At 35.8% G+C, this 15686-nt stretch overlaps 1 protein-coding gene across 2 annotated transcripts in view; it reads left to right on the forward strand.

Moving 5' to 3' along the window:
- Positions 1-13230: 13230 nt before the first annotated feature.
- DNAAF11 (dynein axonemal assembly factor 11) overlaps positions 13231-15686 on the forward strand; it is a 58006-nt gene continuing 55550 nt past the window's right edge. For both annotated transcript variants that reach the window (XM_069465964.1, XM_069465966.1), the window contains exon 1: positions 13231-13299. In XM_069465964.1, coding sequence (XP_069322065.1) covers positions 13231-13299 — 69 coding nt within the window. The remainder of the gene's footprint in view (positions 13300-15686) is intronic.

Consider the following 15686-nt stretch of genomic DNA (forward strand, 5'->3'; position numbering starts at 1 on the left):
GGGTGGGACTGGGCATGCTCAGTTTCTTCTCCCAATTAACCCATCAGATAAGTTGGTCCTTCCCTCACCTCCAGCTCCCCACTCCCCACCCCCCCTGCCCCCACAATTCATAAGAATGATGAATTCAGGGACGGAGAGAATGGTGGCATGTGGAGTCACTCTTACGGAAGTCCTGCCACTTGGAAACAGGAGAGTATCCCCAGTACTCAGAAATGCAACAGTGTAATTTAGTGGTAAGAGCAAACACAGGCTCTGGTGTCAGGTAGATCTCAGTTCAAACCCTGCCTCTGCCATTTATAAGCTGTGTAAAATTAGACACATTAACTTGTCTGAGTCTTAGTTTTGCCATTTGTAAAACAGCTAGCATACGAATTGGTATAAGGATTGCATGAAATGATGTGCTTAGCATTATGCTCACCATGAGATAAGTAATGATTAGAGGATAGCTGCTGTGCTGCTGCTGTTATTAGTTTGACCACGTGTCCCAGCTTGCCCCAGGCCAGCCAAATGAAGGTGGGAGCAGAAGGCACAAGAGAATGGGGCTGCAGGAAAAGGAATGGAGCTAGGGTTGATGAAGCACACAGTGCCAGCCCCTGTGTGCTCTGGAACTGGAGCCCAGAGGGCAGCTTTTAGGGTTATATTTAACCTTCCGTGGTGATGTGCAGTGGTTCCCAACAGGGGGCATTTGGCAGTGTCTGGAGATGTTTTTGATGGTCACATGGGAGCACGCGTGCGTGTGTGTGTGTGTGTGTGTGTGTGTGTATGGCATCTAGTGTAGGGCCCAGGGATACTACTAACCATCCCACAGTGCACAGGATGGCCTCCCACAAGAAGGAATTATCCAGCTCAAAATGTTAGCATTGCTGAGACTGAGAAACCCTGGTGATGTGGTTGCCTCCAGTTTTGTAGATAATTGAAGATTGGCTTTAGGATTGTAAAAAGCCTAGATTTGCATCATTTTTTGAAGATTTACTAAAATTCTCTATATTTCTTCAGATAATTATTTTCGGCATCTTTTACTTTACCAGAAATTAGAAACTCTGGCACATTGTCCAATTAAAAAGACTATTACAGAAAACCACCAGCTTTTATGCATGGCGGCATTAAAGAACGGTTCTAATTGTACAGATCTAAAAGAGTTCCCGAAATTTTAATCTCCACAGCTGGGTCCATCACAATTACTAATTAGTAGCATAGTATTTCAGTCCTTTTCAGAGCTGTGAGAAAGCTTAAATTTTTGCTTCCAAAGTATTCTTAAATTAAACACTCTTTTAAATCCTAATAATGGGATTTTCAGTGCTACTCCACCCCTAGGCACTTAGGCACTTATTTTGCAAGTAAAACTACTTCTCTAGGATTCAGACTTTCTCTTGTGCCATTGAGGTGCATGTTTGTGTAACAGTTGCCTTTCCTAAAGTTCTTTTCCTCCCTGGAGTACACATGTGCTGCGGAGGAAGGCCCTGTTTAGTGTCGCTCCAGCGAGAGCTGAGCACCATCTGGGGTCCCTTCAAAGTACAGATTCTGGGCCCCACATCAGACCCACTGAATCAGAACCTGTAGGGGTGGGGTCCAGGAATGGACCTTTCAATGGCTTCCCAATGGGCCTCAGGCCTGGAGGAAGCTGAGGGTCACAGAGCTTCTTGAACCTGAGAAGGGATTGGGTCCACTGCAAGTTTTTGGGTCTGCTTGTGGGAGTTGGTGAGAATTGCTTCCAGAATGGTCTGGGCTAGAACTCTCAGACTTCCTCCTTCCCGCTGCCCAGGAGGTTCTGTCCAGAGCCTTTTTTTCTTCCCTCAACCAAGCTGACTCTGTTGTTCTTGAGGTGTTAATTTAGGAAACCCTCCCTGAACAAATCTTACCTTAGTTCCTATCAGATGACTCTTTCAGCATGTGGAGGGCTATACATATAACAACTATGGAGAAGGGAATTTTATGTTAAACAGATATTTTATTGTGGTCTGGCAATTTTAACAATGACAACTTTATTTTTGTGCAGGATGCAGACTAGACACTCTGTCTATCATAATTCTTGGCACACAGAAACCTCCAAATCTGTTGACTATTGAATGCTCAGCTGTTGCTAGAGAAACTTTCATAAACATTAGTATCACTTAGAATAATTTAATTGCTGTGAGAAACTTTAGTAATTTTTCCCAAAATCCTTATTTTAGAAAATGAGTAAACTGAGACTCAGAGATTTTTCTCAGGTCTATGGAAACAAATATATGATGTTTTGTAAATTTTAGATTCACTATTAATGGTGATAAGGCTGATGATTATATTATATATCATCATGTTTGATCTTCATGGCATCCCTGAGAAATAGGCAGAGGAGGCATTAGTTAAGTAAGACTGCCCCAAATGCACACTCTTTGGCAGAGTTTTCTGCATCTGTGTCATCTTTGAAAGGACTGTTCTCTTAAGGTATAATATCATGATTTAGTGCCAGGCTCTGGAGTCAAATTTCCTGGCTTTACCACTTAACCTTGGACAAGTGGATTAATTCTCTGTACCTTGATATTCTCATTTGTAAAAAGGAGACAATAGTTTTTAACTTCCTAGGGCTATTAAATTAGATAATATATGCAAAATGCTTAGAACATTGTGTGATATATAGTAAGCACTCAGCAATGTTAGCTGTCGTATTATTATCTGTTTTTAAAAGGCCTCATTCTACAGAGGTTCCACTACTTGTTTATACTTATTGTTTTGCCTATGTAGATTTTCATATTTATTAAAAAAAGATAATCCTATATCAGGTTGATTTTGACTTCATGTCAGAGAAACCCAACTCATTTGTAGCAGAACAGTAAGGAAATCTATTTTCTCACCCAACTGTAAGTCTAGAGGTGGGACAGACTCCAAGGTCTGTTGATTCCTAATCTCTGCTCTAGTAGCCAGAGTGTGAGGTTCATCCTTCAGCTGTTGCCCTCATGATTGAGTATGAGTATCAGCGGGAATGGTACTTTCTTCCCTATTAACATCCAGCAGGAAAAAGAGATAAGAAATCCCCAAGCATGGAATATAGGTCTTTCCCTTTCATCTGATTGGGAGTACTTGGTGTGCATGCCCTCTCCTGCACCACATGGCTGCCAGGAGACTGCCATGAGCTGGTTGGCTTAGGCCTAAGTTCCTGAGCTGTCACGAATAAGAGAGATTGGATTGCCATGCACTGGTGCAGCTTGGCTAAACCTAACTGTCTGGAGTTTGGGCTGGGCAGGGACACGAGCAATATTGGATTCCATCCGGAAGGATAGAGGGAGAAATGGAAACTGCATAGGCAACCACAATGTCTGATATACAGGTATAGATTTGAAAAAGCAAAATGGTTTTGATAGCCAAAATAATAATCCTTAGATTCTCTTTATTATTTTCACAATAGATTATGCAAAAATGTGAAAATATTTTTCTTGAAACTTCATTAATTACATTATTTGTATATTTCAGAAAATGTTAGTAGACTGAAGAAACTTGAATATTTGAATTTAGCTTTAAACAACATTGAAAAAATAGAAAATTTGGAAGGTAAGAATTTTCCTCTTTTATTATAAATTAAAATTTAGATTTAAAATTAGATTTAAGCAGTATTACATAACAATAAGTATGCTTTTTAAATTAACATTTTACATAAATCGTATATTTGTTCTTGTAAAAATTCAAACAATAAAGTGATATATAAATTCCAAAATAAAAGTTCATTTCACCCCTTCCTAACCTGGTCTCTTTCCCAGAGATAGCTGGAATTGACACTTTTGGTGTATTTGGTAGTTTCATTTCATTTTTCTTTCTATCAATGGGATCATACTATGAGTATTGTTTTGAAATTATTTTTTTCCCTGAAATTACCTTTCTCTTTGGATATCCAGGAACGGGAGCATGGGGCTATGTACTGGAATGGTTGTAGACTGATTTATCTAACCATCTGCCTGCAGATGGACATTTGGATGGGTTCCAGCATTTTGCTATAATAAGCATGACTGCAATGAGCATCCTTCTGCGTTGTACTTTGTGTACATGTGCACAGTTTTTTCTAGGATAGATACTTAGAAATGGAATTCCTGCATTTAAATAAGCATATTTTGAAAGATACTGCCAAATTGTTCTCCAAAAAAATTGTATCAATTTATGCTTGTACTGAGTCTATGCGAGTACCCATTTCTACACAACTTCACTAATACTTTCTATAAACAATGTTTTTTTTAAGATAGGAAGACATTTTTGTTTGTTTTTATAGTAGACATTCCATCATAATGGGTATGAAGTGGTATCTTCTTATGGTTCTGATTTGCATTTACCTAATGACTGATGTTGAACAATTTTTATGCGCTTATTGTCCATTTGAATATCTTCTTTGGAGAAATGTTTATTCAAAACTTTGGCCCATTTTTTAATTAGGTCCTATGCCTTTTTACTGTTGAGTTGTAAGAGTTCCTTAGATATTCTGGATTCTAGACCCTGATCAGATAATTGCAGATATATTCTCCCATTTTGTTGGTTTTCTTTTTAACTTTCTTGATGGTGACCTTTGAAGCACAATTATTCTTAATTTTGCCTATAGTCTTTCTTTCTTGAGATATGTTTGGTTTTCTGTCATGATAATATGGGCCTTATAGAATGAATTGAGAATTACTTCTTATTTTATTTATTTATTTGGAGAGTTTGTAAAGAATTGGTGTTAATTCTTCTTTAAACATTTGTTAGAATACACCAGGAAGCCATTTGGTCCAGGACTTTTCTTTGTGGAAATTTTTTTGATTATTAATTCAATCTCTTTGCTTGTTTTAGGCCTATTCAGATTTTCTTTTTCTTCTTGAGTCAGTTTTGGTAGGTTATATCTAGAATTTGTCCATTTCACCTGGGTAATCTTATTCATTGCCACATAATTTTTTTTACTGCTCCCTTATAATCCTTTTTATTTCTTTAAGATCAATAGTAATTTTCCCTCTTTCATTCCTGATTTTAGTAAATTTGAGTCTTCTCTCTTTTTATCTTGATTAGTGTAGCTAAAAGTTTGTCAATTTGGTTGATCTTTTCAAAGAACCAACTTTTGATTTTGTTGATTTTTCCCTACCATTTTGTATTCTCTATTTTGTTTATTTACACTCAAATCTTTATTATTTCTTTCCCTGTTTTTACTTTGTGTAGAGTTTTCTCTTTTTTCCTGGCTTCTTAAGTTGCAAGTTAGATTATTGATTTGAGATATATATATATATATTTTTTTTTTATGTAGGCATTCACAGGTATGAATTTTCCTCTGAGAACTACTTTTCTTGTATGTATTAACTTTTGGTATGTTGTGTTTTTGTTTCAATTCATCTCAAAGTATTTTTTAATTTCTCTTGTAATTTCTTCCTTGACCTATTGGTTATATAGGAGTGTTGTTTAATTTTTACATATTTATGAATTTTCCAAATTTTTTTCCTTTACTGATTTCTAGTTTCATTCTATTAGGGGTCAGAAAAATACTTTCTATGATTTAAATCATTCCAAATTTATTGTCACTTGTTTTATACCCCAAAATTTAGTGTATCCTAGAGGATGTTCTATGTGCATTTGAGAAGAATGTGTAGTCTGCTATTCTTGGGTGGAATGTCCTGAAGATGTCTATTAAGTCTACATGTTTTTTTAATTTTCAATGTTGTCCTACTCTTCTGTTTCCTTGCTAATATTCTGTCTAGTTGTTTTATCCATCTTTGAAAGCAGGTTATTGAAGTCTCCAACTATTTATTATTGAATTATCTATTTCTCCCTTCAACAGTGTCAGTTTTTATTTTATGCATTTTGGGTGTATATATGTTTATAATTATTTTATCTTTCTGATGAATTGATCTTACTATTATTATAAGATATCCTTTATTGTTTCTAATAATAATCTTTGTCTTAAAGCTTATTTTGTTTGATATCAATATAGCCACTCCAGCTCTTTTGTTTTGTTTTGTTTACTATTTGCATGATACAACTTTTCCCATGCATTAACTTTGCTACTATTTGTGTCTTTGAATCTAAAGTGCTTTTCTTTAAACAGCATATAGGTGGACCATGTTTTTATATTTAATCCATCCTGTCAGTCTCTGCCTTTTAATTGGAGAGTTTAATTCACTTACATTTAATACAATTAGTGATTAGGTAGAATTTGTATTTACCATTTTGCTATGTTTTCTATATATCTTATGTCTACTTTGTTGCTCTGTTTTTATATTACTGCATTTATTTTTGTTAGATTTGTGTGTGTGAGTGAGTGTGTGTACCAATTTATTTCCCTGTTGTTTCTTTTACTATATATTTTTGAGTTATTTTCTTAGTGGTTTTCCTGGGATTTACAATTAACATCTTAATTTATAACAGTCTAATTCTCATTAATAGCAACTCAATGTCAATAGTATATAAAACTTTGCTCCTATATAGTTTAGTTTCCCTCCCCTCCTTTATGCTGTTATTGTCACAAATTCCATCTTCATATATTATCTGCTCATCAACATGGATTTATTATTTCTTTTTACAGACATCTTTTAAATAAGTTAGGATAAAAAATAGTTCAAAAATACATTTATATTGCTTTTTCTATTTCCTATATAATTGCCTTCATTGATGATCCTTATTTTTTCATATTAATTTGAGTTTCTCTCAAGTGTCTTTTTATTTCAGCCTGAAAAATACCCTTTAGTATTTTTTGTACTGTCATGTGCAGACATTGCTAGTGCCAAACTTCAGTTTTTGTTTATCTAGAAATATCTTAATTTCTTTGTCATTTTTGAAGGATAGTTTTCCCAGATATAGAATTCTTGGTTGACAGTTTTTCCCTCCCTCCCTCCCTTCCTCCCCCTCTCCTTCCTTCCTTTTTCCATCTATCAATTTATCATGTTTTCCAGTGACTTTCTTTTCTGTTTTCTTTGATCTCCTCAAGAACTTCTTTTAATTCAATTTTTGTTATATTAGACTGATCTTCTGTGACTCTTAACCTGGATCTCTTATTTAAACCCCTTTGCCTTATTATTCTGCGTTCTGGGATATTTCACCAGATTTAAATTCCAGAATAATATATTTTTATATTCATCTCTGCTCATTCTATAATTCAGTTCATCTACAATCAACTCTTTGTTTTGGGTATAATTATTATTCTTCTAAACTCAGTCATGTGCTCTGATTGCTGCTTCCTGTGGTGTGTCTTGTTATTTTATGGATGATATATCTTCTAAAATCTCTTTGGAGATACTTGTTAAGACTTTTTGCTTTTGATTTCTTCCATTCCCTGAATTATCTCACTTCGTCTGAGGCCGTCTATTTTATTTTGTAGGCTTCTATTTTGTGGTATTTTTCTCTCAATGTCTGGTAACACTTGGTGTCTGATTATAATCGCAAAGGATTTGGTTTATTAGGTGGCTGGTGTGGGCTTATTCTGTAGTTCTGAGGTTCTGTTTCCTCATCCAGCCTCTTGCCTGGCTGGCAGAGCCACCGTGCACTCTGTGAGTGGGTGGGGCATGCTGACTGGCAGTCTTTGCTTAAGAGTGCAGGGGCATGGAGCAGAGGCAGGCAAGCTGCTCTCCCCCTCCCACTCCCGTTTGCCAATAGCTAAAATTAGGACTTTACTTAGGTCATGGTGGACTTTAGACTATTTACCTGTGAGCATAGAAATAGGTATTTCAGGGACTATCAAGGTTATCTATCAACAAGGACATAAATCCGCATCATAAGTTTTTAATTTTCATCCTCAAAACCTAGAAAATTACCACTAACAAAGCTCCCAAACCCAACATCAGTGCTGGAATCAAGATTATCCTTTCCATCACTGACATTTTTCTGCATTAGAAATTGAGTCATAACTCTCCCCTAGCTAACACTCTACAGCCCTATTCTCTTGCGAACAAATGGAATAACAAAATCTACTCTATATTTATGTTTTATGGTAGTGAAGTTTCAATCTCAAATGTCAGAGAAATAATTAAAACTCTCACTCTCTGTTGGGTTGTCCAGGGCTTGTTATTTTTGTTGAAAAAGTATCATAGGATATGAAAAGTTCTGTTTTTTTGTGGTATGTTTTATTTATCTGCCACTAGAGGACAGCATCGTCACTATTGTCTTTTTGAGCTTTGCAAACTACAGTCTGGAGTCCACCTCTAGCCTTGTACCTGGACACGTCTTCCTTTGGTGCTTTGTCCTCCAGCTCTAATATGGATGAATTGGGTGGAGGGTAATTTGAGGATTGTTTGGTCAGGGGTGAGGACAGGAGAGAGGAGGATACATCCTATCTGCTAGCAAATATGTACTTTTTGTTTAATTTTAAGGGTTTGGGGTGAGAGAGGAGGAAGATGGATATATACACTCATCCACTCTGCTTGAGTTAATCTCAATATAATTTTAAAAATAAGTTGTTTTGTCTTTTGTTCTTTTCTTTTTTTCCCCCTTGTTGGCAAGTATCCTTTTGTCTTTTTTTCCTTGTAAGGATTTACCGAGGTAGAACAAAATACCTTTTTCCCCCATCCCTTACCCTCTCTGAGCTGGAAGGAGAGATGGGATTTCTAATTGTGTAGCTCCTCCACTCTCTGCCTTCGGGCAGTCAGCACTGTTGATTTCACTGAGTTTTAGACCCTGAAGGGTCACTGAGAAGGATGTTTGCAGCACAGGAGATAGAGGCTGGGACTCAGCTGAAGGAACTGCCTGACTTCAGAGGAGATTTTCTCAAGCTTGGCCAGTCGGCAAGAATTGTTCATCTACAGGATGGCAAATGTGGTTTAATTTCTTATGTGTAGGCCAATTAAGATTTGTCACTTTGAAATATAATGAACATTTGGAGGGTTCTTCATCTACAAAATTACAACAAAATCCAAAAATGTATGAATTTTTCACCTCGCTGGAGACTTTCAAATGTCAGCCTTTTCTTACATGAAAAAAAAAATTAATTTAAATGTCTTCCAGAGCCTCCCAAAGTAAACTTAAGAAATACCATATAACCTGAATCTTAAATCTGAGTACCCAAATGTATCTTCCACATTTATAAATCCATCTAGCATTTTTGCCAGTGTAAAACAAACATGCAGACATAGATATAGACTTAGTTATATTTATATATAGTTTTATATTCATTCCTCATATAGTGGCAGAGTCCACATATTTATAATTTAACAATTGCATTATTACATGTATTGATGTGTTTTAAATAACTTATTGTTATTTGGTGCTTGAAGTGTTTTTAATTATGTTTGTTAATGTGACTAGAACTGTTCTGAACAGCTTTGTACAAACTACCACTGTTTCCAGTTGAGGTATTTGATTGGGACCTTCCCCTCCCCACAGTGAAACTCTGGCTGTGGAGTGAAAAATGAATTTAAAATCCTACTTTATGCATTGAAAGATTGTGTGCTGAAAAATATAACTATTGTCTCATAGGCTTGCTAATATTTTTTAAAAATTTTATGTATATTTTTATTAATTTAATAGAAATAGCGATTTCGTTGTCCTTTGTCATTTAAATAATTATTTTAGAAGATGTGAAGTTACTGAATTTCCCCAAGGTAGTAAAATCTGGAGTATATAAAAGCATTTATTCTTGTACATCTTGGATAGTCATCTTTTTAATAATTAATATTTTTACAATTGTAATATAATAGATAGTTTAAAAGGTCAAAGTGCTATACTTATGTTGAGAAACAGCAGTCCTTTGTCAATGTCCTCAGACCCCAAAGTCCTGCTACCTAGGGGTGACCTCTCTCAATTGCCTGTGTTTCTGCTACATGTGTCCAAATAATGTACTTATATCATGCTTGTCTCCATATTTCCAAGTATTACATTTATATTATGCTTATCTGTTATTTCTTGATGTTCTTATTTTATACATCATCTATTGACTTCCTGTTATGGAAGATGCAGATTTTGTTCTCTCACACTGTCCACAAGGTTCTCAATTCCCTTCTGCCTACCCTCCTTGTATTTTTTATGTCCACATTAACAGAATATCATAATGATATATGGGATATGGGCCCATTTACGGTGATTGGTCTTTTGAATTAACTCTTTGTTGAGAGAGGAGATTATATTCACTTTCCTGCTGACCTGCTTTTAATCTCTGGCCTTTCTTATCCTTCCTGCCTTCTCCTGCCTTGCTCCAAGCTGGCCTGGCCTTCTTCTCTGCCTGTGTCATGAATTCCAGTCAAGTCCTGTCCTGTGCCACCCATCTGCTGAGTATGACAACTGCTTTTACTTACAGACTTAAATATGTGTTCAACAGAGTTTTAGCTTGAGAATTTTAAGGTGCTGGTGATGATGATGATGATATTTTAATAATAAATAGTTAACATTGGCAAAGAGGCTCTCTGGTATACCAATTTAGAGAAGCTTTTCAGGTGGGCAGACCTGGGTTCAAATCCCAACATCTTCATTTAGGAACTGTGCAAACTTTGGCAATTTCTTAGCTTATTTGCTTTATAGTTCCAATTATCTATTGCAAGGAAAAAAAGCTACCTCAATACTTAGTATCCTAAAACAACTCCCCCAAGCCCTGCCACCCTATACACAGAGGAGTTTGGCTGGATGCCTCCTCTCTGATCTGTGGCAACACTGGAGCAGCCATTGTTAGGGGATCCACCTCCAAGATGGCTTCTTTGCTTATGGTCTGACGCTGCGTCTTGGCCTGTCTCTTTCCGCAGAGGGAGATTTTGTTCTCTCACACTGCCTTCAAGGTTCTCCAGGTGGCTTGGTCTCACAGCATGGTGGACACAAGGTAGTTAGATATTTTATTTAGCTTCTAATATGTCCCAGAGTAATTGTTCTGAGAGCAAGCCCTCCAATGCAAGCATTCCAAGACATCTAGGCAGCCTCAGAACTTCACTGTCACCACAGTCACAGGGCCGGCCCAGATATAGGGAGGGGAGAAGGAATAGATTCTATTTCTCCATGAGGAATAGCATGAGTGCACATGATGGCAACCATAATGCAGCCAACTGCCAGCCCACACATAGCTATCTGACCTAAAATTGGGATAATAATTGTGATAATTCTCTCATAGACATAGTGATTGGATTAAATAAGATGCTGTATATGAAGAGCTTAATACACAGTAAGCACTGAATAAATATTAGCCATATAGTTAATAAGGATTATATGTGCTTAGAAATCATAATTATGATATTTGAGAAAATTGTACTAATTATATCTTAGTTTTATACCAGTTTCATGTATTTTTTGTGTACATTTTAAAAGTCTCAAATGTCATGTTGAAAAATTTAAAAAAATAGAATAATGTTTACTCTTAATTCTACCATTACTGTTATCATTTTGCTACATTCATTTTTCCTGTCTTATATTGTTATGATTATAGTGTATGGGCAATGTTTTCTCTTATTTTTTTCATTTTCATTATATCATAAGCTTTCCCCCATGCTATGATATAGTTTTCATAACCAACATTTTTAAAGTTCTTATAATAGTACATTGAATAGATGTATTAGAGTTTACATAACCATTTTTCTAAATTGGGCATGTGGATTTCTTTTCTTTCTACTGATTTATTTTATATCATGTAATTATATTTGCTAGAATTTAATGTCCAACTATAATGGTCACCTGGTGGTGACCTAAACTGAGTTTTGTTAATTCCATTTTATCCTCAGTTGCTCAATTATCTTTAAAGTTGAATTTCCTTTAGTTTTTACGTGAGCCAGCTAATCTCCCAGTTGACTAATCTGCTCCACTTACCTATTTATCCTCTTTCTTTGTCTTTCTCCTTCATTCTTTTTTTTCTCTTTCCTTCTTTTCCTCCCTCCATCTCTCCTTTCATCCACAAGTATTTCTGGACCTCTTTTCTTATTCCAAGGAGTTTTTATGCATAGGAAATAAAGTAATAAGCAAAACAATTTCCCAGTCTCCAAGGAGCTTATATTCTATTGATAATAGGGGAAGACAGGTCATAAGCACTCAAACAAAACAAGAAAAATATCGGATATGACAAATGCTGCACAGAGAGTTAAAATGAAATAATATGTGTGTTAGAGAGTGTCTGATTGTCATAGAAGGAATCAAAGGAAAGACAGTATCTACCAGGTTTCTCTACTGTAGAGTTCCTTTATTTCACTTCTAACTAATGAGTTATTTGTGGGAAGATACTTTGACATTATGTAAATATCCTATTCCTCATATCTTCATGCACTAGTTTTAGCATTATTAATGATTTTTCTAATTGTATCATTCTTTTTATATGTATTAGATGATATTATACTTAAAGGAAAAACTTTGTCTTCTCCCCTAATTATTTATTCATATGCCTTAAATCAGTGTGGACACATAAATTCCTTTTTTATTCAGTGGATTATGTTACTACTGTTATTGAGTTTGATGATCAAACTGTCCCAGGTTTGGCCAGAGGGGCTTTTTCAAGTAAATTCCTGTGTTTCGACATTTTCTTATCATTCTTTGAGTACTTTCTTGCTTTGTGGCACATCAAGATGTTCCAGGAACATCTTTTATTTTCTACTTTTTTTCATTCTTCCCTTCTTTCTAATTTTTTACATTCTTGAAATATGTAGATGATTTAGGAGATTATTACCATATTTCATGCCAAAGGTTATAAGAGCCTGGACTAGAGTATTGGTAATAGGATTATGATGGTCAGGAAGTATGTGAGAAAAAATGTAGTAGTTAAGATCTTCAGGGCTTGGCTGATGACCTAAAGGCGTTAAGAGAGTAATTTAGGTTAACTTTCAAGTTCATGACATGACCCTTGGTGTCACATTCACATCCAAAACCAAAATGGTGATGGCATTATTAGAATTTAGACATAAAGAAGGCAGAGAAGGTGTGTTGAGGATTGGAGCACCAAAGGAAATATGGAGAATTCCATTTTGAACATGTTGAATGTGATATGTCTTGCAGGCATTTGGAAATAGGAGTATGATATTTAGTCGGAAGGGGGAAGGACTAAGGAGTTAAAAGTAAAGGGAGATGCAGATAGAAAAGTGAGTTAAAACTAAGCCTTTGAGTTGGTATTTCTGAAAAATCACTTCATGGTAAGCAGTGTAATTAATCAGCAGATTTAAAAATATTACAATTGTTACTTCTATTATGTTCTATTACACACATTTTTTACCACTGTGATTTTTCTTTTTTTACTTTATTTTCTTTTTATTTTTCTCAACAGGATGTGAAAGGCTGACAAAACTTGACTTGACCGTAAATTTTATTGGAGAGCTGAGCAGCATTAAAACCCTGCAGCACAACATCCATCTGAAAGAGCTCTTTCTCATGGGTAACCCATGCACTGACTTTGATGGCTACAGGCAGTTTGTGGTGGCAACTCTTCAACAATTAAAAGTATGCTTATTTTAATGATGCAAAAACACAGAAAAATGAAATTGAGAAACTACAATAATTCCTGATTTATTCACAGTATTGTCATGGAATGTGTTGTCTTCAGAGTGTGGAATATTCCAGAGGATCAAAACTAAGTCTTTGACTTTCTAAACCTTTAACATTGTTTTAATATATTTAATAAATCTTTGAAAAATAAATTGCATACTTTTCGCCTTTCTCATTTTGAACACACAGAACTTAATTTAACTATTTCTTGATGAGTTCAATTCAGCATTAGGAAGAGCATTCATCATTACTAGTTATAATTTTTCATTACTAATAGCAAACCAGAAGCTTAGTGTTTAGAGGTAGCTACAGCTACATATCTTTGTATTACATAGTCTTAAACTACTGTGCTTTTATAATTATTACTTTTTATCATTGTTTTTTCTTAATTCATTTTCTGTGGCAATGCTTCTCTTTGGTGTGCATCAGAATACTTGAAAGGCTTCTTTTGAAACACAATTTGCTGTGTTCTAGTTGCTGTGTGTCTGACATTTTTTTCTAACAAAATAGGCAATGCTGCTGCTGCTGGTGCAGGGACCTCATTCAAGAACTGCTACTTTGTATGTTAATCGCTTATACCATATCCCTCCATCTAATAATTTTAGAACCTAGGAAAAATATGATTTCTAGAGAAATATTAAGTATTAAAACAGTCATGTTAATTTTCATGTAATTCCAAGAGTTTTCAACCTGCGTGTGGCTCCATGCTTCTGCCGAGAGAAAGCATGGATACATTGGCTTTGTGATAGGCATTTTCTTAGTTTTCAGAGAATATTTGTTTCTTAGACTTCTGTGTTATCTGTAGTTGACAGATTTCTGACTGCTGGATTAATGGAACACATTTCTTTTAATGTAAAATTTCTTAGATTAAGAGAATGAGTGACTCAGGTAATGGGATCTAGAATGAATGATAAATTATCTACAACATAACCCAGACGGCTCATCATTGTAAAATGACTTCCTAGAAAATGAACTGATGAGAACCAGAATATCATAGAAATAGATCCTGTATTGTAACACTGCAAGACATTGCCCTGGAAGGGTTAATGGTCTGAAAGGCCTCATGGTCACCTGTGTCAGTGCTGCAGTCTTCAGGCTAGAGATGTAGGAGCCATCATACAGGTGCAGCAGAGTCAGAGGTCATGCCAGGTACATTGTGCACAGCGTCTCTGATCCTCGCAGACCTGTGCATCCAGAAATGAGGAAGCCAGGGCTCAGAGAACTAATACTTCTTGTTTAAACTGACAGTTCTGGCAAGTGGCACAGGTGGGATTTGGACCTACAAGTGTCTGACCCCGAAGCCACCACCATTTACACTATAACCACACTCACTGTTTCTGTCTGGGTTAGTGTACAAGTTTTGGATCAAGTCTTTCCTTTCAGAAAGACTGTTCCAAATCAGCTGCTACAATAGACAACGCCCTCTTTTTGAAAAATAGTATTCTTAAGTGTATTTACTAGTATTTAAAAATAAGTTGCTGAACTTTAGGATCTTACTAGCTTGTGACCTGCGTAACGGAATTGTGTTAATAGATATATTACTTTCCTAAGGTTGCTGTAACAAAGTACCACAAACTGAATGGCTTAATCAACATAAATTTATTATCTCATAGTCCTAGAGGGCAGATGTTCAAGACCAAGGTGTCAAGAGAGTTTAGTTCCTTCTGAAAGCTGTGAGGGAGAATCTGTTGCATACCTCTCTCCTAGCTTTTGGTGGTTTGCTGGCAATCTTTGGCACTCCTGGCTTGTAGATGCATCACCCTGATTCCTTCCTTCATTTTTACATGACATTCTTTTTATAAAGACACCAGTCATATTGGATTGGAGGCCCACCCTGCTCTGGTATGATTTAGCCTTAATGAATTATATCTGCAATGATCCAATTTCCAAATAAAGTCACATTTTGAGGTACTGGGGATTAGGACTTCAGCATATCCTTTTTTGGGGGGAAGGACCCAATTCAACCCATAACAATAGAGTAGTTATTTATTTTAGACAGTCACATAGAAGAGGTTTGAGGAGATTGTGCCCTTTTCAAGTATTAGCTTCCCAGTGTCTGAACCACTCCAGGTAGTAAGTAGGCACTGTTGCATGGTGGAAAAAAGATTTGTTGGCAGATAAATCAAGGTTTGACTATATTTCCACTACCTTTAATTGCATGCTTCATTTTACTCATTTACAATGGGATAATAATTTCTATTTTAAAGGAGTTCTGCAAGATCTGCAATACATCTTAGTTTCTTTCTATTCTTTGCTGCAGCACTTGCACAATTATTATCAGTAAGTGTGGACACTCTACCTCTGTGTTGCAAGAATCCTTAGTGAAGAAAGATAAAGAAAGG

The sequence above is a fragment of the Eulemur rufifrons genome, chromosome 3, assembly GCF_041146395.1.
Source record: "Eulemur rufifrons isolate Redbay chromosome 3, OSU_ERuf_1, whole genome shotgun sequence".
Taxonomy (NCBI): Eukaryota; Metazoa; Chordata; class Mammalia; order Primates; family Lemuridae; genus Eulemur; species Eulemur rufifrons.